The 27332-nt window shown below is 44.8% G+C and overlaps 1 protein-coding gene across 1 annotated transcript; it reads right to left on the bottom strand.

The window, feature by feature from the left end:
• Positions 1-1372: 1372 nt before the first annotated feature.
• LOC122159304 (endonuclease/exonuclease/phosphatase family domain-containing protein 1-like) lies at positions 1373-27107 on the bottom strand. Its single transcript, XM_042816768.1, has 6 exons — positions 27073-27107; positions 12081-12191; positions 8984-9118; positions 7688-7820; positions 2423-2617; positions 1373-1880 (listed from the first exon to the last, which is right to left on the bottom strand). Exons 2-6 carry the CDS (start codon positions 12183-12185, stop codon positions 1684-1686), a joined length of 765 nt encoding a protein of 254 aa, XP_042672702.1. The 5' UTR covers positions 12186-12191; positions 27073-27107; the 3' UTR covers positions 1373-1683.
• Positions 27108-27332: the final 225 nt, after the last annotated feature.

The following is a 27332-nucleotide window of genomic DNA, read 5'->3' as shown; positions in this document are numbered from 1 at the left end:
GGAGCAAGAACAGCAGCCTGTCCAGCTGTGTCATGACAAAGAGATTCCCACTCCCCACCTGCACCCACAGGACTGCAGCTCACGGGGCTGAAGAGGTTGGAGAGCAGAGTCCACACCCCGGCTATCCCACCCTGCTCCAGCTTTAATTCTGTACAGAAATTAAGACACACTGTTTGACATATTCATCCATCTGAGTTTCCATGCAAGTTGTTGCTTCCTGAAACGAGGCTGTTATTCCAGTTCAACTAACCAAGCTGTGCAGCCCTCATTTAGCATGTCCCCTTGGCTTGGCACTGCTGTCAGGAGCATCTTTTGACAGCACTACAAGGCACATCAGAGAGCTTTCCTTTTCACTCAGCATGAAATGTGCTGGGCTGGCAGGAGCTCTGCATTCCTCACACCCATGTTTTGCTCCTGAAGGTGCTGAGTTGCTTTTTCCAGTCCTTATAATTTCCCCTCCAGGTCACTGACTGTTAATTGCTACTTTACAACATCACCCACCTGGGGAATTGAATGCTCCCTCTCAGGCACCTTGTTGGCTGGTGTGCTCCCCGATCAGGACATGTACAGAAACAAACCTCCATAGGAGAACCTATAAGCTCACCATCCAGCCTTGCTGTGTAAGTCATCATCGTACACTGCACTCAGACTCTGTGCTGTGGTGCCTGAAAGCGGCCCATGGGCTCAGGCACTGGATGCAGTGCTGCCTTCCAGGAGGAGCAATAGAAAATACAGCTCCCTGAAGAACCAATGAGCAGAGCCAGGCACAGCACGCCCTCCTTTTTGATCCTCCCTCCTTGCTCAAGAAATCTGCTGCAGTTGCTGTGCCAGAGGAGTAGAGTTTTTCCTGTGAGATCCCCAGCAGGAAGCAAAGCAAAGGGCATTGCCTCCAGTGTCAGCGGGTAGAGGAGTGAACCAAGTTCTACAAAGGCATGAGTCAGAGTTTTCCCAGCTCCTGAAAGTTACACAGGGAAAAATAGCAGTGAATGCTGCACAGCAAGCTAAAAGCCAAAGCAGGCTCCACAACTCCCTTCTGGGACAAAATGCACCCTTCCCAGAAGCACAGAGAGAGGAAGGGGAGGAAGAGAGGTGCCCATATTGACAATGGGCTGAGTAGGCATGGTGCTTCTCTGGGCCATAGGGACCATGCAGGGCCTTCTGGTCATGTAAGGGTCCAGCACCTCTCTTGCTTCCCAGAATTAGCAGCTTTTGCAAGTGCTGAGCTCACATAGGAATTGCCAAGAATATCCACAGAGTGAATCTTTGTGTGCCCTCTGCTATTCCCCTCAGTTCACAAGGAAGCAAAGAAATTAACCATCACAAACACCCCCACAACAAAGCCCCGCCTGGCTGCATTTTAGCCAAAATCCTACACAGTATTAAAAGTACACTTTATTTTCTGTACAGTTCTCATCCAAATCTCCAGGCATGGAGATGGGTCCATCGCATCCCTATAAAAAGTTACGGGCTGCTCTACTGCCCTGGGACACCCCAGAGCTGTCCGTGAAGGGCGCAGAGCGAGAGCCAGCGGAGGCAAGTGCTGATGCTTTCTGGACATGGGGAGGACAGGTGAAGGAAGGAGAGGGGGAAGCAGCTCTTCTGCTCCACAGCTGTGTCTCCAGCAAGCAGAGCTATGGGCTGACCCCTGGAACAGGGGCTATGGGCTGGCTCCTCCCGTTCACGTCATCGTTCGTGTTTAGTGTTTGAGTCGCGCTCAACGGTCACCCCGTTTCCATTCCGCGTCACCTCCTTCCTGTTCCAGTCCTTTTCCATGTAAAATTCAGCCAGCACAGGGCAGTGGTCTGAGGCTACTCCACCCCAGGACCAGTTATCAGGGATCCACGGGTTTGTAAGACCTTCTCGCACAACAGCCCAGTGGCCTGCAAGAAAAAGAATCACATAAAAAGATCGGTATGAAAGAGGTGCCTGGATTTAAACACATTTCCACAAGCTTGCAAAAGAAATACTTAGCATGCTAAGGAATTGAAGGCAGCTACAGGAAGCCACAGCATCATAGGATCGCTAAGGTCAGAAAAGATGTCTAATATCACCTAGTCCAACCACCACCCACCATGCCCACTGTCCATGTCCCTCAGTGCCACATCTACACGCTTCTTGATCACCCTGATGGACAGAGACTCCATCAGCTCCCTGGGCAGCCTGTTCCAATGCTTGACCACTCTTTCTGAGAAGAAATGTTTCCTAATAGCCAACCAGAACCTCCCCTGACACAACTTAAAGCTATTCCCTCTTGTCCTATCAGTTCTTATCTGGGAGAAGAGACCGACCCCCATCTCACTACAAGCTCTTTTCAGGTAGTTGCAGTCCAGCAATAGTAGTTGTATGCCAAGCAGTATCACTCACATTTGACCCAATGCTAAGCTCACACAGGCTACGTGACTTAACCAAACAGAAACTCTACCTGTGAAAACCTTCTTCAAACTCCGGCTGATCCACATGTTGTCCAGCGACTTCGATCCCTGGGGGTTCTTTGTGCTGATGTTAGTAAATGTATTTGAAGGGACCAAGTGATGGAACTTCTCCTTCCTCAGAATGTCATGGTCGCTGCTGTCGGGAGCCTGGTTAAAATCTCCCAGGATGATCACATCTTTTTCCCCTGGAAAAGAGAAAAAATGAAAAGAAAAAAAGAGAAATTAAATCAGAATGGACATCCACAGCTTAAAAGGAAGAAGAGGAGGAGGTATACAGATGATGAAAGGAGGAAATACACAAGTACTTTATAGCAAACCTGACTTTACTCTGAACTCCTGAAAGCAATGCTGTTTGAAGCCTTTTCCACTACTACTTACTCGTGGCCATCCTGTCCAACGTGTAGCAGAGAAGGCTCTGGACTCTTTGTGGCCGCTCAGTGCATGTTTCTTGCCTGTTTTTAAATATCAGCTTAATTACACTGGGATCCTCTGCTTGCTATTCACAGTGACAGAGTAGCATTTCTAGTCTTGGAAGTTTGTAGAAATCTGTGACTTTGTAAGCTTATTTTTTTCCTTCTGCTCCAAAAGCTATGCTTCCTACTTAATTATGTCAGCCCGCGACATCAGAGGTGCGTGTTGGTGGTGTGGCAGTAGGGGTTGAACCTTTTCACCAATATTCCATCACATTTTGTTGCTGTGTGACAGATGGCAGCAGAGGGAAGGTCTGACCAAATGGCATCTGATACGGAAGTGCAGATCAAGCAAAGCCATGGCACTGAATTCCTCCTTGCAGAAAAAAATGGCACCCATTGACATTCATCAACACTTGCTGAATGTTTATGGAGACCAAGCAGTGGACATGAGCATAGTGAGGTGGTGGGTGGTGCGTTTCAGCAGTGGCAGCAGCAACATGGAAGACAAGCCACGTTCTGGACAGCCACGCACAGCTGTCACACCACAAAATGCAGAGCACCTTGATCAGCTCATGCATGTGAATTGGCAAACTGCAACCAGGGAGCTGTGGACAGAGCTGAAGATCAGCTTCAATGCATGTTGAGAGTGGTGACGTGAACTCCCCATCAAAGAAAAAGCTCATACAGTCCTCAACGTGTAAAGTGATGTGCACTGCCTTTTGGGATAGGAAAGGGGTGATTCCTCTGGATTTCCTGGAGCACAGACAAACCAGCAGCTCTGACTCCTTCATTACGACACTGACTAAGCTGAAGACTCCAGAAGCCATATTTTTTTGCTAGTATATATCGGAGCCCCAAAAGTGCAGTGCCTGTTCTAAACCTGTGTGTTGAGGAAATCTCAAAAAACAAGCCTGAAATGCAGCCTGCAAACTTGTCAGCTGCAGGTTAGCTCACAAACCATGCAGACACTCACTGGCTATAGAAGCTCTCCTTCTCCCAGATGACTAAAGAAATACTGCTGAACTTCAACATGTTAGAATCTGACTGGGGCCTAATTTCCAAAGGAACTAAGGAAATGACATGAAATACTTGTCCAAAATGCCTTCTTTCTGTGGAAATAAGATGACCTCACTTACATTTTATTTCCAACCCTGAGTAAGAAAAGAAACTCTGGGCCTTAATTTTATATCCACAGCATGTGCTCTCCATAGCTCTACAGCTGGAGATGGAGATATCCCAGCTGTGCAATGGGGTAAGAGGAGGATGGACGTGCCTGCTGCCCTGCCAGAAAGGTGTGATGGACTCCAGGACTGTGACAGCTGAGCACAGACTGCTGCAACACAGACCTTGGTACTGTGGAAAAGGAGGAATCTGCAACAAGGATGCACCAAAAATGATCACAAAGCCGATTTCAAAGAAGGCCACTGTTATATTCTTTAAGTGCCTTTGCTTTCTGTGGTTGAAGTGTGGAGGAAGAGGACTGAGAAACTGTTCTACCGAAAGCAGCACTCATGGATAAACCTACCTGCTGTGTGCTGCTGCTGTACAAGTAGCAAGCCAAAAGAGGGAGCACAAGTTAAACAATGAAATCCATTGCACTCCTCTCTGCCTGCAGTTCTACAGAGATGAAGTGAGAGGGGGCAGGAGGGCAGAGAGACTGGTGATTTATGATTTACAACAACATAAATACTTCTAAACGCGCCGCTAGCTGAAATACAGAGAGGTGATGAAAACCAATGAAACTACTTGTAGCTTCTGTGCCCTTTGCGAGCCATGCTCACACTGAACACGACACGACGTTAAATGTTATTCTGCAAAGTGCCCGTGATACTGACCTTCCCACCTTTAGAAGAAAGACAAAAAACAAGCCTGAGCCCAAGTTATTTTAAGATTTGTCGGAACCCAGAAGAAAGTCAGTGCTTACCTAATGGGGAAGCACGAAGCCCCTGGAGAGAACTGGTTTGCTCTCATCATCTGAACAAAGTGCTTTCACAGTGCCTCTGAAATGCCACCTTCCGCTTCTGCAGCTCTCATCTTGGTGAGGCAGGCAGGCTTCCCCTTCCTGCAGCACGCCAAGCAGCATGCTTGCTGTGAGCTGGCAGTGCAGAAGAGCTAAGATCTGGACCGGCAAGAAGAATCTGATGGTTTCACATCTGGGCTTCGTGATGCAGCAGGAAATTGCAACAAGTGCAACTGCTGCACTGCCGCAGTCCTCCAAACAGTCCTCCAGACTGATGTTTGCTGAATGGCCAAGGCAGTGCTTGGATCCTGATATAAAGGGGGGAAGGCCACTGTGGAAAGGTCTGGGGTGCACCCTTGATGGGGATTACAAACTACAGGCAGGCAGGAATCCTAGCAACAGCACCTCGGTCCTGCACAAAATATTTATTTGAGCAAATCTTCCAGCCTTACGTGAAAAATGTCTTAAAAATCGTAATCACAAAAGGAAATTTTAACTGACTGCTCGATTCTGAACGACACAGAAATAGCAGAGCCTAAAATAATCAACACCTAGATATGCTCGTGGAATCAGGTACAAAGTCAGTCTGGTGTATGCACAGGAAATGAGTCACTGTATTCTTTTCTGTTTTAAACTTTCTCATGCAGAACAGCTAAGCATACAATCATAACACCATAACATAAAGTGGACAGAGAAGGGATAAACGGGGTGCAGTGAGCATTCAAGAAGCCAAAACTCCATTTTCCAGCCCATCACCAAAGGAAAGGGTCTCTTTCTGGTCCCCTCAACCAGAAGCTCCTGGTGCTCCACGTAGCTGCAAATCCCTAGCAGAACAACTGCGCAGCAAGACATCTGCAGAGCTTCATTTTGTTGTCCTGCAGCAATGGTGAAACCCTCAGTTGTTCCACAGCAGTACAAAGCGACCCTGAAGGACACTCTCCCTTGACTTCCACATGCCCTGAATCAGATCCTAATGAGTTAAGAACATCCCCATGTTCTTTCTGAAGAGCACGAAAAACAAAACGGAAAGGATGTGGCAGCACTCACGCTGGTAAGAAGCTCCCTACCACCTCTCAGAGGTCTTCTAGGCCAAGCTGCTGATGCACGGGCACTTTGCAGTGTGGCCAAGCCAGATGGAAGAAGATGACTAAGCCAAGCCTGGGTCCAAGCACTACAGATAGTGTCTGCAAGGTCATGGTCACCACAGTGGATATGAACGGGTGGAGTGCTTAAGAGAAGGCAGAAGGGTTGCTGCAGAGTTAGCTACCAGCAGCAGACAACCACCAGGTCTCTCTGGTACAACTGAGAGTAAAGGAGGACAAGAAGGAACCCGGACGCACTCATCTGATGGGAGAAATGTGGGTACACAGCTGCTGTGGGGGATGGAGACGTTACAGGAGACTGCCTAACTGAACTTCTTGAGCACGTCTTCTTTGTAAGGCAGCAAAGAAGGCGCCTGTTAGCAAAATGGGATCAGAAATATGGACTGATTGGAATAGCAACAGGCAAATCAGCCTCAATTAATCATATTTGATGGATTGGCTTTGAAAAGAAAAAAAAATAATAAATATTTTTTTTAAATGTAATTTTAAGCCTGCCTTTGATTTTGGCTGAGTAATTCAGTGCTCAAAACAACACGTGTGCACAAGTATTTGTTTAGGAAACAAGACCTGCATCCCACACGTTAGGAATTTGAACTTCACCTTTTGTGAAAGACTGAGTCAAGAACAAACACGCTGCAGTGACGTGCCCACCACATGGCAATGAAAACAAAAATGAGAAGAAGCCCTCCTGTCAACAGCCTAAATTTAGATGCAGAGGAAATGCATCTCCGTTGACTTCGGAAGAGCAACACAGTTATCTGCATCCCGATTCAGCCTTCTGGGATTAAACAAATGACCCTTTTGTTTGCCTTCATCCTTTTCTTTCAGGAGGTATGTGGACAAATACTTGAATCTGTAGCACTTAAAAATAGCTCAACTGACTTCTTGCAGCTCTAAAGGAGAAACAACGGAACATGCATAAAAACTGTAATTACCTCTTGTGTTATACAAGAGGATTTTAATGCTTTCAAGTGACTGACCTTGCAAAACCATGCCAAGAGGAAAATCATCGTGACTGTAACCTTGTAACCCTTTTACTTCTTTGTGAAACGGTAAGCAAAGGGCTAGATTTTTCTATTCCTACCAAAAGATCACCAATGCCAACACCACTCTGAATCTGAAACCTGCTGTTCTGCTCCACTGGAAACTGAGTTAAACCTGAAAGAATCAGAATAAGAAGCAAATTCTTCAGCTGTCTGTTAAATTGCTCAAGTTGAGATACAAATCCTGGTGTCACTCATCCTGGGCTACAACCAGAGCAACTTGTCTGAAACCAACAGAACTGTTTTACTTATTGCATCCACGTACCAAAGGTGGTTTCTGGTCTGCTTTCTCTTAGCAAGCATCTCCTGACCTCCACTGGGTTTTCCAAAGTGCTTCCAAATATCCAAAAATAGACAAAGAACAAAATTCCTTTGGGAAAAAGCCAGCTAGTTTTGTTCTGATATTAAGTAGATCAGTTTTAACCCAGTATCTTTTTCTTCTGTTCGTTTGGATTTGCCCTTATGCTAGCATAAAATCACAAGGAGATTCACTTGAAAAGTGTGGTTGAAGGCAGCAGGATCTTCTGGGGTATTTGTGTTAATTAGAATAGATTGTAAAATAGTGAGCAGAGAAAAAACACCCTTTGCACGCTGTGCACCATTCAAAGAAAGGTAAAGGCAACGCACAGCTGATGAGGAAACTTGTGAAACCTGCACTAAGACAGTTATATCCATATGTGAAATTCCTTTCATGAGGTACGTGCAGATGCTAACTGGAAGGAAGACAACACCATACCTTTCAGAGTCTCCTGCAAAGTCTGTGCAAAGGTTGCTAGCTTGTGGCTGTCGTGGTTCTTCCCTGCGTTGTCCCCCACTGCAGGAGCCAAGGCCAGGTGAAGGTTAACCAGCGTTAGGTCATTCATCCCAACCTGGGGGAGGAAGGAGGGAAAGCAGTGCAGCACAGGGCAGAGGGAGGTCAGAGAGCAAAGGTATTCCCCTGTTCCATACACTTTTGGCAGTAAGTCCTGGTGACTGGGACCCATTTCATGCTGCACACAGTGTGTTGTGTTTTGCCTTGTTGTTTTGGGAAGACAGCTCTATTTGGACTACTGTGGCAGCCCTTCAGTTCTGGGGAAACTGATTTTTGTAAATATGCAGTTTCTTTCTACAGCAGCTGCAGAGAGAAGCTGATTCTTTACGAAAACCAGTTTATGCAAAACCAGTTGTTATTAAGCTACAAATAATGGCTTGCTCATTACGTGGACTAATTACTGCTCTCCTGTGATCTGCCTTGGCCTGCCACAGAGATTAGTCAGGAAACTTAATGTACCTTGAAATGAGCTGCTGGCTCCCCGTAATCTTCTGCTTACCTTCTGGGGCTCACTTTGTCGCGTGGCACAAGTAATGCTTACTTCTAATCCTGCCCTGCTTATGTATTAGAAACTTCTCTCAAACTCCCTAAACTGAATACAGCCAGTGCAGAGAAGGGGGCTGTACATTCACTCATCCATACACACAAGAGCAGCTTGGAAAGAGTCAGTTTCCAAACTGCATGAAGTTCACTCATACAGGAGCAGCCTAGTGAAAAAGCTTCAAAATGGAAACTCTGGAGCAATGCAAGAGATCAGCCTGAGCCTCTCCGAAGCACGATGCCTTCCGTGCACATCTGTTCTGCTTACATTTACCCCATCTCCACTCATCATTTCTGGCTCTGACCAGAACCACAGGGCCGTGGCTGCCCTGCTTCTCAATGCTCCCCTCCCTAAAAGCTGAACGAGGTGACTGGTGATTTCTGTCACTCTATCAGACTGCAGGCACTGCCAAAGGTCCACTGGCCTCATGTGCCTCAATGCTCCACTGCAGCAGGGCTCCCTCCCACAGGACTAAGGGAAAGGACTGACTCTGCTGATAACCTCACCTACTAAGATCACTGAGCACCTTCCTGTAACCGAGCCATAGAGACTGATGAACATGGATTAATTAGCCTGATGCTAATGTTTGTTTTTTTTTTTAATCTGTTAGGAGACTCTTTCCAGCCTCCTGTCCGAAACTTTCAAATCAAAGCTCATCTCAATTGGCAGAACTGAGTTACCTTGAAATGTGCAATATATGGGTGAGGATACGAGTGTCTCCCATTGCCATTAGTCTGTACATTCTCCTGAAAAGAAGCGTCTTTGAGCTCAATGCCAGCTGTTGTATCCCAGAGAAAACCAGAATATTCCACTCCCTGCAATTAAAGCAAGAGAAAAGCCAATAATAAGATGTTAAAAATAAAACATTCTGCCCAAATTATGAAACGTTAACCCAAATGTTTCAGTCAACTTGGTATTGCTATTGGCAACAGTGTATTATCACTTCCCAAATATGTGGAGGTGGTAAAAGGTGTCTATTGTGGCTTGGCACCTGCTGAGGACAGGAGGTGGATCTTGCTGTGCACTGGTTGAAGGGAGAAACAACACCCTAGGACAGATAGAAAAGCTTCTTTATTTCACCCTGGCCCTAATCCCCCGCTACATGTGGGATGAATGGGCAGTGCCACCAAGCACACTGAGTTGAAGTGCATATTGCCTTGCTACTCACATCTGCATGCTGGCTCTTGGACCCCCAGGTAAGCAGAGCACTGCTTGCTCCATCCAATACTTTCCTAAGCTGCTCTATCTTAGGTAGAGCACGTTCAGCTCTGCTGCAGTGGTGAGAGATTTAGCTGCAGCATCCTGTGTGCATCTTTGGGCTGACACATGTCCTTCACTTCCTGCTCTTCCAGGCAAGGAATCTGATTCTTCTCAGTGTGGTCAATAATAAAGTAGTTTATGTCCTCAGCATCCGCAGCATCCCTCCTCTGCCAGTGGTCAGTGGTACTCATTTATGAGGAGAGCATACTTGGCATGCATAGTTGCTTGCCTTTCTCCTGACAGCCTCTTCCTAGCACCAGCACATCAGTGCAAGCAATCCTTTCCCATTCCTTCTCTCCACACCATAGGTGATCTTACAGACTTCTGTCATGCCCAAGCTAAAAATACCCAGGCTCATTCAGCCTCTTGGCAAGACATCTGGTCCAGACCTCTCAGCCCTGTCAGTTCTCTCTGTCTCCTTTCCAACTGAAGTGATTCATGTTCAGGTTTCCACTTCTTTCATCCTAGTGTCTATCACCCTGCAAGGTTTTCTTAGACTACTTGGGAATGCAGCATTTCCAGAAAGCTGCCTGCCCCCATTACACCAGCAGCAGTATCTACTTCAAAGCCTGTCAAGCATTTCCTCTCATCACACAGACACAGTTTGCCCTGGTATCACTCAGACGTAGTGAATCACAGTTAAATCCATCTCAAGGAAAAGCTTTCCATTTCGGCTGCAAAAAGAAAGTGTTACCTGTTCTACTGTATTCCTATGAGCCTTGAAAGAAAGTATGAAGTTTGGCTAAAATCCTTTGGTGGCATCTTTGGCCAACTCACCACCGAACTCCAGTCTAATGTCTGAAACCTGAGTAGGCTATTAGAAAAGACACGGAAGAACAGAAGAGCTGTCAGCAGCTCCCCACAATTCCCTGACTTCAGATTTCTCATCAATACAGTGGCCCAAATCAGTGTTTGGTAGGAGGTGAAATGACTGGGAAGTGTGGAAGCATGAGTGTGATGCACTGCCCTCTATTTAGCGCTGCAGATCATCCCATGAGCAGTCTGTGCTGAAGGTGCTACATATTTAAGAGTAACACTGCATTACTTCATTGCACTGTGTTTGTGTACACAGTGTCCAAACCTGATGAACCCATCAGGTAACCTAAGGGAGAGAAAAGGTTTTTTGGCTGTGTGAAGGGTGCTGTAGGGTAGCCAGATTTTTCTTCTGCAAAGGCACCTAAAGGGAAGAGTCAGTAAGTAACATTGCTGTTTTTAGTTTGGCCACAGCCTCCTCCCACAGTTTGAGAAATCCTTCATCCTTACATCCCTACCACAGCACACGCCGATTTCCAGTTATTCGATCCACAGTCAAAACATTCATCTTTGGAATGTATCTCTGGAAATACAGCTCAAGAAAGAACTGACTTAATAACCTACATGTAACACAGAAACTCCCAGACAATTACCAATAGTTCCTATTATTAAGGCAAAAAGACATAGCAAAGAGAACAACTTCACACAAGTGTTTAAACTCAGCGCCCTAATGACCTCGCATAACAAGAGATCCCAAAACAAAGATTCCATCCAGGAATAAAAACATCCTGAAGGGGATTTGCTCTCTGCATTGGAAATAAGAGAGTCATCCTGAATTGTGCATTCAGGTTACAACTGGAGCCACTTATTTAACAATGACAGCACTCAGACGAGATGAAAGTAGCCGAATGTGTGTCTCATTACAAGTCTCAGCTCCTGCTGCCACTGCACAACAACGTCCATGCTGTAACAGCTGCATGGTGACAGTGATCCTGTTTGATACCAGCAGCCTCCAGTCAGCAGGACTTTGCCCTGAAATCCCATTAGCACCCTTGAAGGGAAGAGGTTCCCCTTGGGACAGACCACCTTTGGCTACCATTAGTAAAGTTCAGCCCCATGCAGCTCTACTCTGAATACTGCCAAGGGTGCAGGTGCAACCATCACCACCTCGGCACAGTACAGCACTGTGCTGTTTTTCAGTGGAGTCCAAGGAATATTTCTAATACACGTGCAGGGCACCTCAGGAAACATGCTAGATATGCTCCTATGCCAGATGAGGACAGCATGCTGAACAGCCCCTCTGTAGGGTCTTCGTTTGCAAAGCTGTAAAGCTGGAAGCTCTCCCAAATTTCAGCCAGTACTGCAGTACATAGCAAGCTCAGCTGACTAGCAGAAAAAAGTCAGAAGTACTGCAGCATATGATGGGCAAAACAAAGGGCTCTTTCCTTGTCCTGACACACAGCTTTCTTCTGCATTTCTGTACTGTCTTCATCTGTTACTCATCCCCAAAACAAACAGGCACTTTTCTCCTTATAATTATGCCACAGGCTGGGGAAAATGATTCTCTCAAAATACCAACAGGACGGTCGAGTTCTATATAAACAGTCAGCTTAAATTAAAAAAAAAAAGAAAAAAAAAGTCACCAACCTTGCCAAAAAAGATTTGCAAAATGTTTTGCCTTCAACATATGATTAAAAATATGTCCTTGGTTAGAGGGGAAAAAAAAAAAGTGAAGCAAAAGTTCAAACATGGAGATTAATGTACCTTAGGTAGCTGGCCTGAGGGCTTTTCGGAAACAACACCCTTCCAACATCCTCTAGGGCCCTTCCACTTGCGGATGTTTGGCAGCATCGGCTGGTTCAGCTCCATACAAAACTAGAGACAGAGAGGGAGGTGGAGGAAAAAGATCAGCTTTGTAAGACTTTCAAAAGAACTGCAAAAAAGCATGCAAAAAGACATTGATAGAGCGCACCGTGGAATACAGACCATGGTCCCCACCGAAATGTTAAGCAGTGCCCAGCTACAAATCTGATGTCGTTTCTGCCTGAGGCCAAGGAAGTTGTATCAGATTGTTAGCTACAGAATTTAAGCTCTGGTTTTTAACCACTGCAGTAGCCTAGGCCAGTCCCAAAAGGGAAGCTTGCTAATGTGGAAAGAACAAAAGCCAGCCTTTAGCACACATGTGGGATGCAAAACCCCTGCTTCCCAGGAAGGCTCACACAGGAGGAGGTCTGGGACGGGGCCCAGAGACATAGCATCAGTGGAGGCTGGGTAAAAACAACCCTGCAAGCAGCAGGTATGGGAAAAATGCCTAAGTTTCTTCCTTGGGCTCCTTTTCCCCCAAAGCAGCAGCCTGTGCTGGGGAGCTGGGCTGGGGGCTTTAGGGGCAGGAAGCAGCAGTGCTGGCTGCTCTCCAGTGAATCCACAGGAGCCAGAGGAAGGGAGGAGACTCAACAGCCTGCACTCAGCTGACAGAACCACTTTGGGTTTACAGCTCCAGGAAGTGCCTGTGGCTTGAAAGGAGGTTCTAAAGAAACAAGTTGGCATGTGAAGAGTTCAGGCTAATACACCTGCAACAAACTAATGAGTCAAGGGTGGGCTGGGAGTAATGTGAGGGCAGATAAAGCAGAGGAATGAGATCCTCCATGCTACGAGGCATGTGCATTTCAATGGGCAAGTAAAAAAATGACAACCAGAAAACAGGTACCAGAGCCCAGCTGTGCATGCAATACACCTGCTGTAATAGCACCCCATGCACTGACTGTGGCTATGGAATGGTAGATGCATTCTGGATGCTTGAGATTTCTTGTCCACGCAGGGACTGGCTGCACATCTGCACACACAGCAGATCTTTGTGATGCTGCCCACAGACATTGGCTTTCCTGGGCACTGCTGTACAGCCACAGCACCCAGACCCATTTCCATTGCTATGCATGTGGTCAGAGAGCTACAGAGCATGCACAAGCAGAACAAGGATTCTGGAACTCTACCACTCATATTGTCCACTACACCATGTCCCAAAGCACTGAGGAGCCCAGAACTGGACACAGTGTCTGCTATGCACAGTGCTCCTCTGTGGTGGCACACACCTCTGGCCAGACTCAGTCTGAAGAGCTGCCGTCTCCTGGCAGATGGTAGGATGGTAAGGATGATATATGGGCATAGTGAAATGAAGAAAGGCTGCACCTTTCCAGCTTGCCATCTACTTTTCTTCTCATGTCTATTTTTCCTTTACTTTCAAGAAGACAAATCAAACCTCGCTCTTTTACTAACTGTCTTACCTGTGAGTTCAGTATCCTGGATGCTGAAGCTGTAAGCATGTGCCTCTAAGATACACACAACCACAAACCAACCTTTTCCTATCTTGGAAGGCCAAGACACATTTCAGTTCTTTAGTCCAAAGAGTAAAAACTGACAAAAGAGTCAATTTATCTCTGGGTTGCTGCTGCCCAGTGGCCAGCATGGCAGGGCTGAGTAATGTTACAGAAACCATCGTGTTATTGAAAAGAGCATCTGCAATCAAGTAGTTTGAATATTTGGTTTCCTCCAAATTGATTTTCTTTAACTTTGCTCATATCAGAAAGACAACATATATGATTATATGGTTTGTTTGGATGAAGCCATCAGCCAGTTCTGGGTACCGTTTCAGCAGCTGAGGGCTTCCCCTGCAGCAGCTGACTTTAATTCATGCCCATTTTCCAGGGCCCTCAGGCACACAGATTTTGAAGCTGTGGCAGTGTACTTGCTCAGGTCATGTTTTTTGCTGAACTGAGAAGTGTATTTCTTAAATCATGTTGTTCTGCCTGCAAAGCCCAACATCAAACAAGATTACACTTTCCCTTGTACAGTAAAAATCTACAGACAAGCTCGTGGCCCGCACAGGGCACAGAAAAAATATTCCTCCTTCTTTTGCAAAGTTAGATCTACATCAATCCCTTTGGGGAGCTGTTACTCAAGTGGTAAAGAAAAGACTGGAATGAAAACCTCCATCAGAGCATTTCTCCCCCTCCCCAAAATCCTCATAAGGAGAAAAGTTCTAGCTTTGTTTTTCCTCACAAGCCTTTCAGCCTGCAGGTTTCCTGGAATGAAATCAGCTTTCTTCATTGAGTCCTGTACATAAGTGATCCAAAACTACTGCGTGCTATCTGCAGCAGAAGGGCTCCTCCAGTGTCGTGGTGGCTCCTGCAGCTTAGTGCTAGCTGGTAAGTGCCTCTGGGCTGCAGGAACGTACTGCACACGGGCTCTGGTTGTACTCCTGGCAAACAGTTCTGGAAAGGTGACCCCCTGTGACAGCCACCTGCCTGCCACCAACGCTTGGAGCCGACAAGGGCCACCATGCCAGCAACTGGGACAAACCCTGTGGCCTTTGCTCGCCATCAACCCATCATTTACCCAAGCAGGGAGGATCTGAAGACGTAACTGCTCTCTGTTTACCCTGATAAAGAGCCTGCACCTACTGCTGCCAGCCACTTCAGAAGCAGACAGGGACAGCAATAAGGTTATGACTAACTGGCTGGAAGAAGTTAAAGACATGCACCTCTGAGCAGAGACTGGAGGGAAGGCACGGTGCCCTGGCAAGTGTTAATTGTGCAGCACAGGTGCTAGGGAGCACATTGAGCCAGGCATGCTTGCATCCCTTGCCTGAAAAGAGGATGCTTTAGTCCTTTGAACATTTAGGAAATCAAATGCAACCCAGGAAAACAATGCCTAGAGGCTCAAAACATATAATTATGCATTTCTGATCAGCCAGTGATGACTCTTTGGAGGATGCTTATTTCCACACCTGAGTCAGAGCACAGGCTGCAAAGAGGGTGAAAAGACATCATATGGAAGAGCCAGTTGTTAGGGCACGGTGCGTCTTGTCTCAGTGCACCAATCATTGCCTAAAGTTCAGAAAGGCACTCAAAGCAATTAACTGCTCATTTTCTTCAATTACCACAAAAGCTTTCAGGCCAAAAGAGTGCAGCAGCAAATGTAAATGACAGTTTGCTTCTTCAAAGCAAAGGTGGTGTTAGTGCTGCTTAAGAAAGAGAATTTTCTCACGTTGGCCTGCCACATCAGAGGTGGATGCTGGTGGTATGGCAGTAGAGGCTGAACCTTCCCACCAGTATTCCATTACATGTTGCTGCTGTGTGACAGATGGCAGCAGAGGGGCAGTCTGACAAAATGGCATCTTGACATGGAAGTGTGGATGGAGTGAAGGTGCGTCACTGAATCCCTCCATGCAGGAAAAATGGCACCCACTGACATTCATGGGCATTTGTTGAACGTTTATGGAGACCAAACAGTAGCTCTTGTAGCTGAGAGTTTGCTCTATCAACTGGTGTTACTGTGCTTGCTCTTTGCATCTGCTGTAGTTTTTTGATGGAAATAAACAGGAGGCAATACTCTCAGACTGACCTACGTGTATAACACAGTCTCTGCGTTTTTAAGAGGCACTGGGGGAGTAAATTCCATGACTAGACAAGGTGCATATGAAACTTCTATCAATTCCTTAGCATTTCAGATATGTTAAGGGATGGCACACGAGTAGAGATTTGAAATCATCATGGTGAAAAAGACCTGGAGTACAAGGAACAAAGAGTGAGGGAGTTGGCAGCAGTTGAAAAGGAGACTTTCAGCATCAGAAAGACAGACATTTAACTGTATTGTCATGTCAAAAGTCACTACCTGTTTTAAACTGCAGATCCTGGAAAAATCTTGAAGTAGAAATCTGGACCTGTCATTCAAGTCGCCTGTGCAGTTGTGCCTGGGTTCTCACATAACCAAACATAACAGCAGAGAAGGAAGCATTATTATGACTAAAGCCTAGGACAGACTCAACACTGGATCCTTTTTCCTACTGACAGCAGTGCAGTCTCAGGCCTTCACTGCTTGTTTGCCTTTCCCTGAAGCGTATCCATTTCCTGTTTGCAGAAGAAGCCAAACCCTGATCACTCCTGAAAACACACCATGGGGATGCAGACGCCGATGTGTGGGATGCACTGCAGCCTCCTTTCAGAGGAACCACTCCGATAATGCAGGGAAGGGGGTGGCCCTGTGCTATTGTGACTAATGTTTTATACATGCCCATTCGATTACTGTCTTCCAGGAAGACCTCATGGAAGGTTTTGTAATACTTATCGATCGTGTTCTTCAAGCACTGATAGCACAAAAAGGCAAACAGACCCTGGCAGGTAGATGGAGGCCTGCCAGACAGATAATTATTGGTATTTTCAAAGGAGAACAAAACTCCACAGACAACAAAGGTCTCAGATATATTGATACGTTTTGTTATGGAAAAGGATTGCACTTCCTTCCTCTCATGAATAACTTTACAGTGAAGAAAAAGTGTGGTTTACAAAAGCCAAGTAACAAACTTTAGGAGAAAAACTGTATGATGAAAGCTAAGATAAGGAAGAAATCTATTGGACACGCCACGGACGCGGAGTTACTCCTGGCAAGGTTATCAGCCCATCTTGCCATGTTAGTGCGTCCTGTTCATGCCATGTCATCTGGACCCGGGGCAACATCTTCCCTTCTGTACTCACTGGCTCATCGCTCCTAGAGCTAAATCACAGCGTTAAGATTGATGACTAAGTCCAGCCATCCTCCACACTCTTTGCAAACATTATTGAATGCATCCCTCAAACAGAAACTCACTGCGAGCAGCAAAACAGAGGCAGAGCACTTGAGCACTGCCCATCCAGCTGCAGCCTTGACCAGCGTCTCTCTTCACGCATAAAACTGCACCTACAGGCACCATCACCATGGACAAAGCTTGTATGCTGTGATAACATGCATACACACACATCTATGTTGGAAAATACGAGCTCCTTCCAGACCCAGTGCGATGCAAGTTGATTGAAGTTTTCTGTTGCCCTACCTCCACCACGAGGTTCCAGCTGTGCAACCAATCCCTGTTCTCTCAATTAGGTACAATGAGCACAGTTCAGTCTTGTCTGAAAAAAACACTGCTTTTCCTTCTCACGTAGCAGACCAGTATTTCAGAGAGACATCCACAGAAGAAAGATTTCTTTTTTTAGCTCCTGACAGCTTCAAGCACCACGTTATGGGCTGGAGAGCAAGCATCTACCATGCCAGAGCCTCATCATCCAAAAGCTACGTAGCAACCTTTGTCCTGAATTCCAGACTCTGCTGCAAAGATCATTTCTAAGTTCAATACAGAAAAAAGGAAACCTCCTGGGTTGAGTTCCTCAGAGGAGACAGGATGAGGAAAGCTCACTGTCCAAGCCCAGTTATGTCCAGCACAGGCAAGCAATTAAGACAGCACAGCTCTAGTCACCAGAGGAACACTAAAGCAAAGCACGGATCCACATCACCTTTGCAGGACGTATCTGAGCACCTTTATGAATTCGGCTGTGTTTGGAGCCAGCCCATGGATTTGAACCAAACTGGAACACGAGGCTCCATTCTGCAGCTGCTGTATTACTCACCCATTGTACTTCATGAATGTGCGGGAAATAATTATGCTGATAAATTTAACATTATCTCAACTATCAAAAGTTTATAACGATTTGTTTCCGTAACACAAACCTGTCTGAATCAAAGTGGATTTTTATTTTTTCTTTAAATGAAGCTTTAAAGGATCGGTTGGAGAGCGGTAGGAATGTTAGTTTGCACCCTCAAGTTATTTGTTTTCCATTCTGAGTGCTTATGTTGGAAAAACTCAACAGTGAGCTTCTGCACTGTCCTCCCAGATGAATTACATACAGCTCACCACAGTCACTCGACTGCTTAATTCCTTGTAATATCTGAGAGGAAATTACATTCTTTATCCTTGACAATATGATTGAAAAAACAGACTGTAGCCCATAAAAACAGTTCTGGGCTCATCTTTTAATCACAGTGTTCCTGAGACAACAATTCAGATCATTCACTGGCGTGTCCTTCCAGCTTCATTCTATACACCAGTTATTATTTACATAAACAGTGTCTTTTTATAGAGTTTGAAAAGGAAGACATGGAAAGCTTTGGTGCAGAGCAGAGAAATAACCGAGAAGCAGCACAGTAACTTAAGTGCTGGGGGCACTGTTAAAGGTGGATACCTGATGCTCAACTGCATGCTGTCAAAATAGAGCACGAAACATCTTTCGGTCCGGCTGTCATTTAACAGGAAGCAGTCATAATTTGTGCTTGGCAGAAATCTATGCTGCCTTTCTGCTACAAAGGAGAACATCCATACTGGCCAACTTGTGCACACGAGCAGTTTTGCAGGCTTTTAATTTCTCATGTTTCTGCTACAAGCGGAGCTTTTTCCTTGTGCTTCATGGGACAGACTTATTTTGCAGAAGACTCTTCCTGAAGACCTATTTTCTTACTCTTAAGAACATTATTTTAAACATAATACCAGAATTAAGGCTCACGTGCCTGTCAAGGATGGGCATAAAGCCTTGCAATTCCTTCCTGAAGCCTTTTCAAGTAAGTGTTTTTGTCTGCATAAGTAGGCAGTATAATCATTAACAGCATAATGGCATGCTAAGGGAGCTGATACGCTACAAAGAAGAACAAAAAAGAAACCCTCATGATTACAAGGGTATCTTTTTCATCAAGCTGCTTTTACAGGAGATGAGTGGTTGAGTTCAAGCACTTTCCCCATATTGTTATAAAGCAGTCTGCTCAACTGGTTGGCTCTGCTAAAATCATAGCCACAACACAGATGAATTATTTACTTATTACTATGCTGCCTGCTGTAAATGTTCAGTTGCTTATTCATTTTTTCCGTCTCATTATTTCCAAACAAAGAAGACAAGTTTCATTTTGCTTCCACTTCAGCCAACAGAAAAAAAGCACAGAGCATCTCTCAGGGAACACACACATCTGCTTAGGGAGGTATTACTGAGATTATTAAGGCAATGAGGCAATAGATTTTTTTATTGCTTTTTAATATTACAAGCGTACTGCTACACAGAGTGCTTGAAGCAGTGACCAGAGCTGCAAGTCTTCCATGAGGTGTGCTACTGAATGCTTAGCCAGAGCACAGAGAAGCACTTCATGCTGCACCATACCCATGGCAGGGAGGCTGGAACCTAGATGATCTTTAAGTCCCTTCCAACTCAAACCATTCTATGATTCTGTGATCGTGGCTACCATTTTACAGAGCCACAGCTTGCACGGCAGATGTCTGGAGAGCTAACCTGTGCATTCATTTGAACTAGATATGAGGCAGCAGGCAACCAGCAGTCAGTATCTTTCTGAGAACTCTCTTTTACTTTTAGTCCCTGGGCCAATAGTTTTCTCGTGCAACTAGGAAGCTCCTATCAACTTCCACAGTGTAGTGCAAAACCATACCACTGGAACAGCAACCTCACTCACCCAGCACACACCACGACTACAAGAGCTGAACATCAACTTATCACAACTCAGCCCTTCATATAGAAGGTAAATAAAAGTCTGCCTATGAAACATGAGACCCAAGAGTGCTAAGAACCGGTTTCTTGTTCGCCAGTTAAAACCAAACAAATGAATCCAGTGAGCTATTTGCCATGATCTGAATCTGCTTACCTGCACACAGCCTTGAGCCAAAGGAGAAGTTATGGGAAGACATTGTGCCAACACAAAGAAAGAACACAAGGGAATGGGGCAGTCAGACAGTTTTGAATGTTATTTATCAAGGAAAGCTGCACAAGCACAGGATCCAGCTAGGTCCCAATCCACTACAATGGCAAAGTTTACTCATTTCTACAGATGCAAGTAAGATTTCTTTTCTTGAAGCTTCTGGGATATACAGAGAGGCAATGTTGGACTGTGCTGATATGCATCACGAGCAAGAATAAAGCAGTGTGTTAGGAGAACTGCTCTGACTGTGACAAAGGAACAGCTCTCATTACTACGTCAGGTTGGTCACCTCCTCTATAAAGACCTCCATTTCACAGGGCATTTTACTTCCATCCATTCCTTTCCTGCTGTTATATTACCATCTTCCCTGGCTAGTTTACATCTTTGTTTGGAACAAACATTCTCTCTCATGATAAGAACCCAAAAACAAGGAAGAGAAGAGTAATATGATACGATTCAACCATTACCAGTCTCAAACATTTATTCTTCCCTCAGGCACTGATTACACTACATTACAGGACACTGTGCCACCTTCTGTAAAGCTATTTGTATCTGTCTTGTATCCTATTCCATTATTTATTTGTTGGATATTTATTACTAGGAGCATCTCTTTCAGGCTGCTACCATTAGAACATCATCTCACCTTTCTTTTTTAAATCTCATACGCTTCTTCTTAATTCTTTTTCACCCTTCTAGTTCTTAATTTAAAGAGTCTGATTGGACACTCATTCCTCTGAAACAGCACATTCTTTATTTAAAGGTTTGTATGTCATAGCTGGTCTTTTGTCTTCACCCTGCAGCACCCACCCCTCCCAGAGAGGCCACACGCTGTTCTCCAGTCCTGACCAAAGCTCTGCTCAAACAGATGCAGTGAACTCTGGCTCCCCATAGAGAGCACACACATTACTTAATTCACATAAGCAGACAAAAATAAAAAAAAAAGAAAAGATTTAGGATGACATTACAGAACTCTTGCTGCTATGACAAACTACTAAACAGGGAAAAAAACCAGAAACATAAATAACCTTACTCAAAATGCTTCAAAACCTGTCCTGTTCTATGAACTGGTTTTGTCTTCTGCCACCTTACAAAAGAAAGCAAGGAAAAAATGACAGATCAAGGGCTCTTCATATTACTCACAGACAAAACTTAAACACATTTGTAATCATACATTTTTCATCTCTCCTTGGTCTGGAAGCGCAAAGAATGGTTTAACTGATGGATGAGATCAGCTTCTGTCTTGGGACCAAAGTAGATGCTTCATGAAAAAAAAAGCCCATCTGGCATAAGGAGCAGTGTCCATATCACTAGCTGTCACAGACACACAGCTATGCTTCCAGATAGAATAACAGAGCACCTCCTAAAGAAAGGCATTTGAAGAGCCACTGTGCCCTCCATGGCTCCCAGTAATGTGCATAGCAGTGCTTCATAAGAAAAAAGATGGAAAACAACCAGAAAAAAAACATTCAACCAAGCCAGAGATACAAGTCGCACAGATCATGTGCTTCCCATGCTGCAGACCACGTGGATGGGATAACCTGGAAGAAGCCTCCCATACTGCAAGAAGTGGTGTCAACAATTCAATAGCAGAACACTGTGATTCCCCTGAATGCCATCAGGTATGTCACTTCTGAGTGAGAGCAAAGTTGATGTTCACATCCATTTGATACACTTTAATTGCGTTTCAACTTCTACACATTTCCCTTACACCCTTGTGAAGTCTGGGTTGAGCTCATGATTTCCCTAACAGTTACTGTGACAGGAAACATGGCCTTGTGCTCCAATCAACTGAAACCAGCTTAGTGGCATAGGTATATACCAGGTATTCTTCCATTTACCCAGAGGTTTCTGGATCTAGGGATGAGGTCTAAAAAAGATTGCAGTGCTGAGCATTATCCATGCACAGGTTGCAAGCAAGAGAAAGGAAAGAAAGACAACAGGAAGACGGCATAGCCCACATCTCCTTTTCTTGCTCTCTGAAAGCTAGACTGCTACTGTAGGGAACATCCTAGCATACTTAAGTTTCAAAGGGGTCAACCTCTTTCCGGAAGGGACAGTTCTGAGAACAGTAAATTCAACTGCTCTCCAGTGACTAATTCATTCACTGTCAATTACCTTATATTTTTAATCAGTAGCTCTAAAGCCAAGGAAGATTGCAAGAGGCTAGGACAAGCCCTCTCTCTCAGAGACTGCTGCAAGATGCTGCTCTCCAGAAGATTCAACAGTGGTGACAATCACAGAATGGCCAGGGTTGGAAGGGACCTCAAGGACCATGAATCTCCAACCCCCTGCCAGAGGCAGGGCCACCAACCTCCCCATTTAATACCAGACCAGGCTGCCCAGGGCCCCATCCAACCTGGCCTTGAACACCTCCACGGATGGGGCATCCACAGCCTCTCTGGGCAGCTGTTCCAACAGCTCACCACTCTCTGTGTGAAGAACTTCCCCCTGACAATCCAACCTAAATCTTCCCTCCCTCAACTTGAAACCATTTCTCCTTGTCCTGCAGTTCTCTACCCTTTCAAAGAGTTGATTCCCCTCCCCTCTGTAGGCTCCCTTCAGGTACTGAAATGCTGCAATGAGGTCACCCTGCAGCCTTCTTTTCTCCAGGCTGAACAAGCCCAGCTCCCTCAGCCTGTCCCCATAGGGGACAACACAGGATATTTTGGCTGCACAGGCAACAGCTGCACTCCAAGTGGTTTAACCTGCAGATTTCAGACAGCAGTCACAGAACCTGCAGTGGGGATGCCCTGTGCTTCCCACAGGAATCATCAGTGGCAGCACCCAGGTTGGCTTGAAGGCGATGACTAAGGTTTGCTTGCAAGGGCAGCATTTAGGACATGAGCAGCCACTTAGCATTCTAACCAAGATGATGGGTCAGGCACATGGCTCTGGTGACTAACTGCTTCACGTGAAGCCTACTATAGTGCAGCTACAGCTAGTGAGTGAACACACAGCTTGTGCTTACCCATATACATGGAAAACAGGAGCTCTCTTCCAAACACTGCAAAGCTCCTACGGATAACCTTTCCCAAATAAACAACCTGCCTGGCTCTGAGAGGGATTTTATAAAGAACGGAGATTACAATGGGTTTAATCACGATTAAGCACTGATCTGGCTCAATCTACTCAAAAGCAGACAAAAGATAAATAAAAAACTTCCAGCAGATTCATTTCATACTGGAAATTCTGGAACCTCAATTGACGTCATACTTTTTATGTTCAGATAATATCTGGAGGAAACAGTACACTGGATCAAGAAAACAAAAGCAAATTTCTAGTTAAAATTCTCTGCGCGCCGTGTAGAAAGGCAAACACTACAGCAGGGATTGCACAGGGCAGCTCAGCATTTATAAGCTCATTTTTCACAGCAGCTGAAATTTCACTGTTAGCGTGATGCCACAGGAAAAGAAAGAAGCACCCCCTCCTGTCCTGATCTCTTGGGTTTTACCCTGTAAAAGTAGATAAAATTACTCACCCTGTTCAACACCTAAAGGCATTTCCCCTCAGCCAAGACCCGCTTCTGATTGCTGGCAGGTAGCTACCTATCTGAATACTAAATTCTCTTAGTAAATAATGCCACCTCCTCGGTGTCACTTCGGTTATGGCTCACTGACTCCTCAGGCATGGTATGAAAATTCTACATGGCAGGGAGGCACTGTATGTAGTGAGCATCACCCACATACAGCCATCTACTCTTTCCTATGAGGGACAAAACATAGGAAATGGGCTTCCCATCACAGGAGACAATTCCAGCTGTTGCCTGTGCAGCTGAGGAAAAAATCAGAAAAAATAGCACAGATTCTAGCCTTTGCTTGCTTACATTTGCTAAGCTTTCATTTTCATTCAATAGAATAAAGATGCTCTCTTCAAGGAAAGAAATAACTTTTTTGCACGAGGAAGAAAAAATTATCTGGAGAAGCCTGATCAGTTTACTCATTTTATCATCCCAACTGTTTGTGTTCACACCAGCATTAGTGCCTTGTGGACAAACATATAATGTTTGGCCAAGAGATGGAAGAGATCTCTTCTATATTAAGTCATCTAGAAGCTATGTGGCCACATCTGGTGCCTAACTAATGTATCCTACACTTCATAGCTACAGGACCTCAACACCAGGTAAAGGACTTTCAACCCCTTTTTATCTGTGACTTCCAAAGCTTCACCAGTGAAGGTGAAAATCCCCAAACAGAGAATGCAAGCCTATTGGTAATTAATTTCTCTTCTTTCTTTTGTTTCACTGACCTCTTGGACCAAGCTCCCAAAACAGAAATTTGCAATCAGTGGCACAGAGTTTGACATGAAACTTGCAGCTTGGAAACCTATCAACTTCAACGTTATCCCTGAAAAAAATGGCAGTTCTCACCCCAATTCCTATCTTGTATAAGCCTGCCCAGCGTATCTCTAAATCACTTCTCACAGCAAGCAGAACAATTGTCATTCTGTAAATGAATTCCACGCTTCTAAAAACTGCTGAGCAGACGGAATTACACAACTTGTGCTTACTGGGTGGGAAACTGGCAAACTGCTTGATCTTTGGAGTAAACGGTCCCTTCTCATTTCAAGTAACAGCAGATGTACTTATCTATTAATATACAATTAGGAACATAATGGCTTACCATTACTTGATCCCAAAAGAAAGCTTACCTTACAAAATGCTACCAGTGGTTTACTAAATAGAAAGCTGTTGTACAGATTATTTAACTTTCCACAGTAACTCAACTCTCAAGGCAGAGAGATGAACTCAAGAACCAGAGTTAATGCCTGGAGGGCTGCTGGAGGAAACTTTTGACAGAATACAAGGATATTTTTAGCTCTGTATTTTAGCTAAACAGTAGGCTTCACAGAGATACAGCCAGATGCAGATAAACTACTTACAGGTGACTGAAACACAAAATCACAGCAAATGTCAAGGATAACACCCACACCCAAATTTAATTGCATGGAAGTACAGATCCAAGGCTGACTGCAGCTAATTGGGAGCATTGCTACCCATTTCAGTTTAGTCTCCTGCTCTGCATACACTGAAGTGTTGCTTTTACTGAAAGAAATACTGCAGAGGTTTCTGCTCACCCTGAGCCTGTATTGCAGACCACAGGAAGTCTGCTGGTCTATCCCAAACTAAAAGATGAAGTATGTGCACACAAAATATGCAGAAGAATGGAGAAGTCCAACCCAAAAGCACCATCACTACTTCCTTCTAAAGACGCAGGTTGGAGGAACAACAAACACAAATTTAAGTATCTCTGCTAAGCAAAGGTGAGCTAATTTACTACAGCTGAGAATGTGGCCCCCAGATTTTTATCAGCAGTGCCTTTAAGAGAAAACACAAAGTTAGTTACAAAACAAAGAAAAAAGTATTCTGAAGACAACTCTTCCTATGTGTCTGCTGGCATAAAGCACCAATGACTGCAGCTGTTTTTGCATACTTGTTGCATTAGGAAATGCAAAACAGATTCAAATATTGTAACAGAAACCAATGTGAAATGTCACCTGGCTAGGTGCCTCACTCTGGTTATTATCTAAAAAGAAAGATGCAGAGCTGTGCTCCTGGCAGAGGAAATGAAGCTCCTTATAGGATGAGGCACATGTGCACACCTGGGTACCTAAAATACTTCTCTCTGCAGCCTGGATGGCCTCACACCCTTGTAGGAAGGAGACTGTCACAGAGGCAAGCTACCACCTGGCATCCTGCCACCTGCATTCATGACTGCCCTGGGCAAAAGTCTGTGGCCGTTCTGCAGCAGAGGAATGCCAACATGTCAGCAACACCATCCTGTGACAGCCAGGGTGAGCTGGGTTAGCAAGTACACAAGCTTGCCACGCCATGTGGGTACCTGCTGGGACGGCCTGAGGGACTGTGGCCAAAACAAACACGATCCCTATTTCCACCCAGAATTTCCTCCAAGTAGAGATGACTCTTTTATTCTCATGTGACCTGGCTGTTTCGCAGAGATCATCGATTATTTTCCTGTTTAATTAATGGGCTGCTGTGGTACTTACAGGTGCCAGCAGCACTCCACAGAGACAAAGGCCTGATGAGCAGCACCAAGGGTAAGACAAGCTGGTTCAGAGCCAGGACCTATAATTATACCCTATCACCACTTCTGTCTTCGCAACTCTCAATGTAAATGCAAAAATTACTGGAAGACTTTTGGCCAAATTTCCACTGACAAACATCAGGGTTTTGAAAATTTAACAAGTTATCTTTTTGCATAACACAAAGCTTCTCATGGTGGGATCACTGTCAGTAAGCAAGGTGGGAAAAACATGTAAAAATAATAAAATATGTAAGACTATATATACTGGGAAAACAACATAGATCACTGTAGTCAAGGAAATAATGACACACTAGAAATTGTGGTGCAATAATTTTAGGTTATTATGTCCACAGCTAACTTACAGAAATCTTCCCATGAAAAAAGAAACCAGCTGAAAATCAATCTTGTAATGAATACTAAAATATTATTTGATGATATTCTGCATTCCTGCAGTATCATGCAGATATATGATTTACAAATATAAAACTCAGCATGCATTCTCAAGCCTGAACCTGCAAGAGCAAGGAATCTTGTTCTAGTCTTCTTTTAGCCTCCTGTATTTAACAAATAAAGACAACTAAATTTCTTTAGACTTACATAATTCCATAGTGTTGTTTTCCAGAGGGGTAAACTGGGCTTTTAAATTCTTTAAACTTGGCAATGTATAAAAGCAGATGTCAAATATTCAGAGCTCAATTTAGAAAGATCCTTTTTCTGTTGCAGAGTTTTTCTGAAGAGCTTCCTGCACAGCTTCAAATAATGGCAAAAAAGAGCAATTCCCACCAGGTCATTTATTCTGGCTAAGCCTTGTTTTTGGAGGCCTTGGGCCAAGGGGAGGTGAACGTCTGACGAAGAGGTGAGAAATATACTGGGTGTGAGATGCCAGAGAAGCTGACTACTGCACACAATGACAGTTTGGTAATATTATCCTGTTTTGCAAGAGGAGTGGCTGTAAACCTTCCAAGATTATTTTAAAAACACCAAAACCAGACAACTCGGACAAAGTGTTGCCCCCTCAACTACGTGTGCTATGGAGGTAGAAAGAGGTCCTGTTTTATACCACATGATTTTCCACAGTGTTAAGAAATCCTACCAACACAGAGTGCTTTAAGAGCTCCAACCTATTACTACTGTTGTACTAGGCACATTTTAAATACCTTTTCCAGTGCTTCTCTATCAAGCAGCTCCTGCACAGCCAAAAGCTTGATACTGTAAGAAAAAAAAACAAACAGAAAAGAGAGTGAATCACTCCATTGCAAGCATTACAGAAACACAAGTAACAGCAGAACTGAACTTCTCCTTTCAGTTTCACACTTGGAAGAAGCTTATAGAAGTACAGATGAAAGAGCACTCAGGATACAATAAAACAAAGGAACAGAGAAACAGTGTTACTTTGATTTAGCTGTCCCAAAGAGAT

The sequence above is a fragment of the Centrocercus urophasianus genome, unplaced genomic scaffold (assembly GCF_019232065.1).
Source record: "Centrocercus urophasianus isolate 14NV4802_14NV808 unplaced genomic scaffold, USGS_Curo_1.0 seq_16, whole genome shotgun sequence".
Classification (NCBI taxonomy): domain Eukaryota; kingdom Metazoa; phylum Chordata; class Aves; order Galliformes; family Phasianidae; genus Centrocercus; species Centrocercus urophasianus.
The sequence above is the reverse complement of the archived record's forward strand: the minus strand, read 5'-3'. Positions and strand labels throughout refer to the sequence as shown.

Coding starts and splice junctions, on each gene's coding strand:
- LOC122159304 (XM_042816768.1), bottom strand. CDS start 12,185: ATGGAGCTGAACCAGCCGATGCTGCCAAACATCCGCAAGTGGAAGGGC. Junction 9,119..12,080: donor CCTCAGGCCAGCTACCTAAG/GTACATTAATCT, acceptor CTTTAATTGCAG/GGAGTGGAATATTCTGGTTT. Junction 2,618..7,687: donor TTTGCAGGAGACTCTGAAAG/GTATGGTGTTGT, acceptor TCTCTTTTCCAG/GGGAAAAAGATGTGATCATC.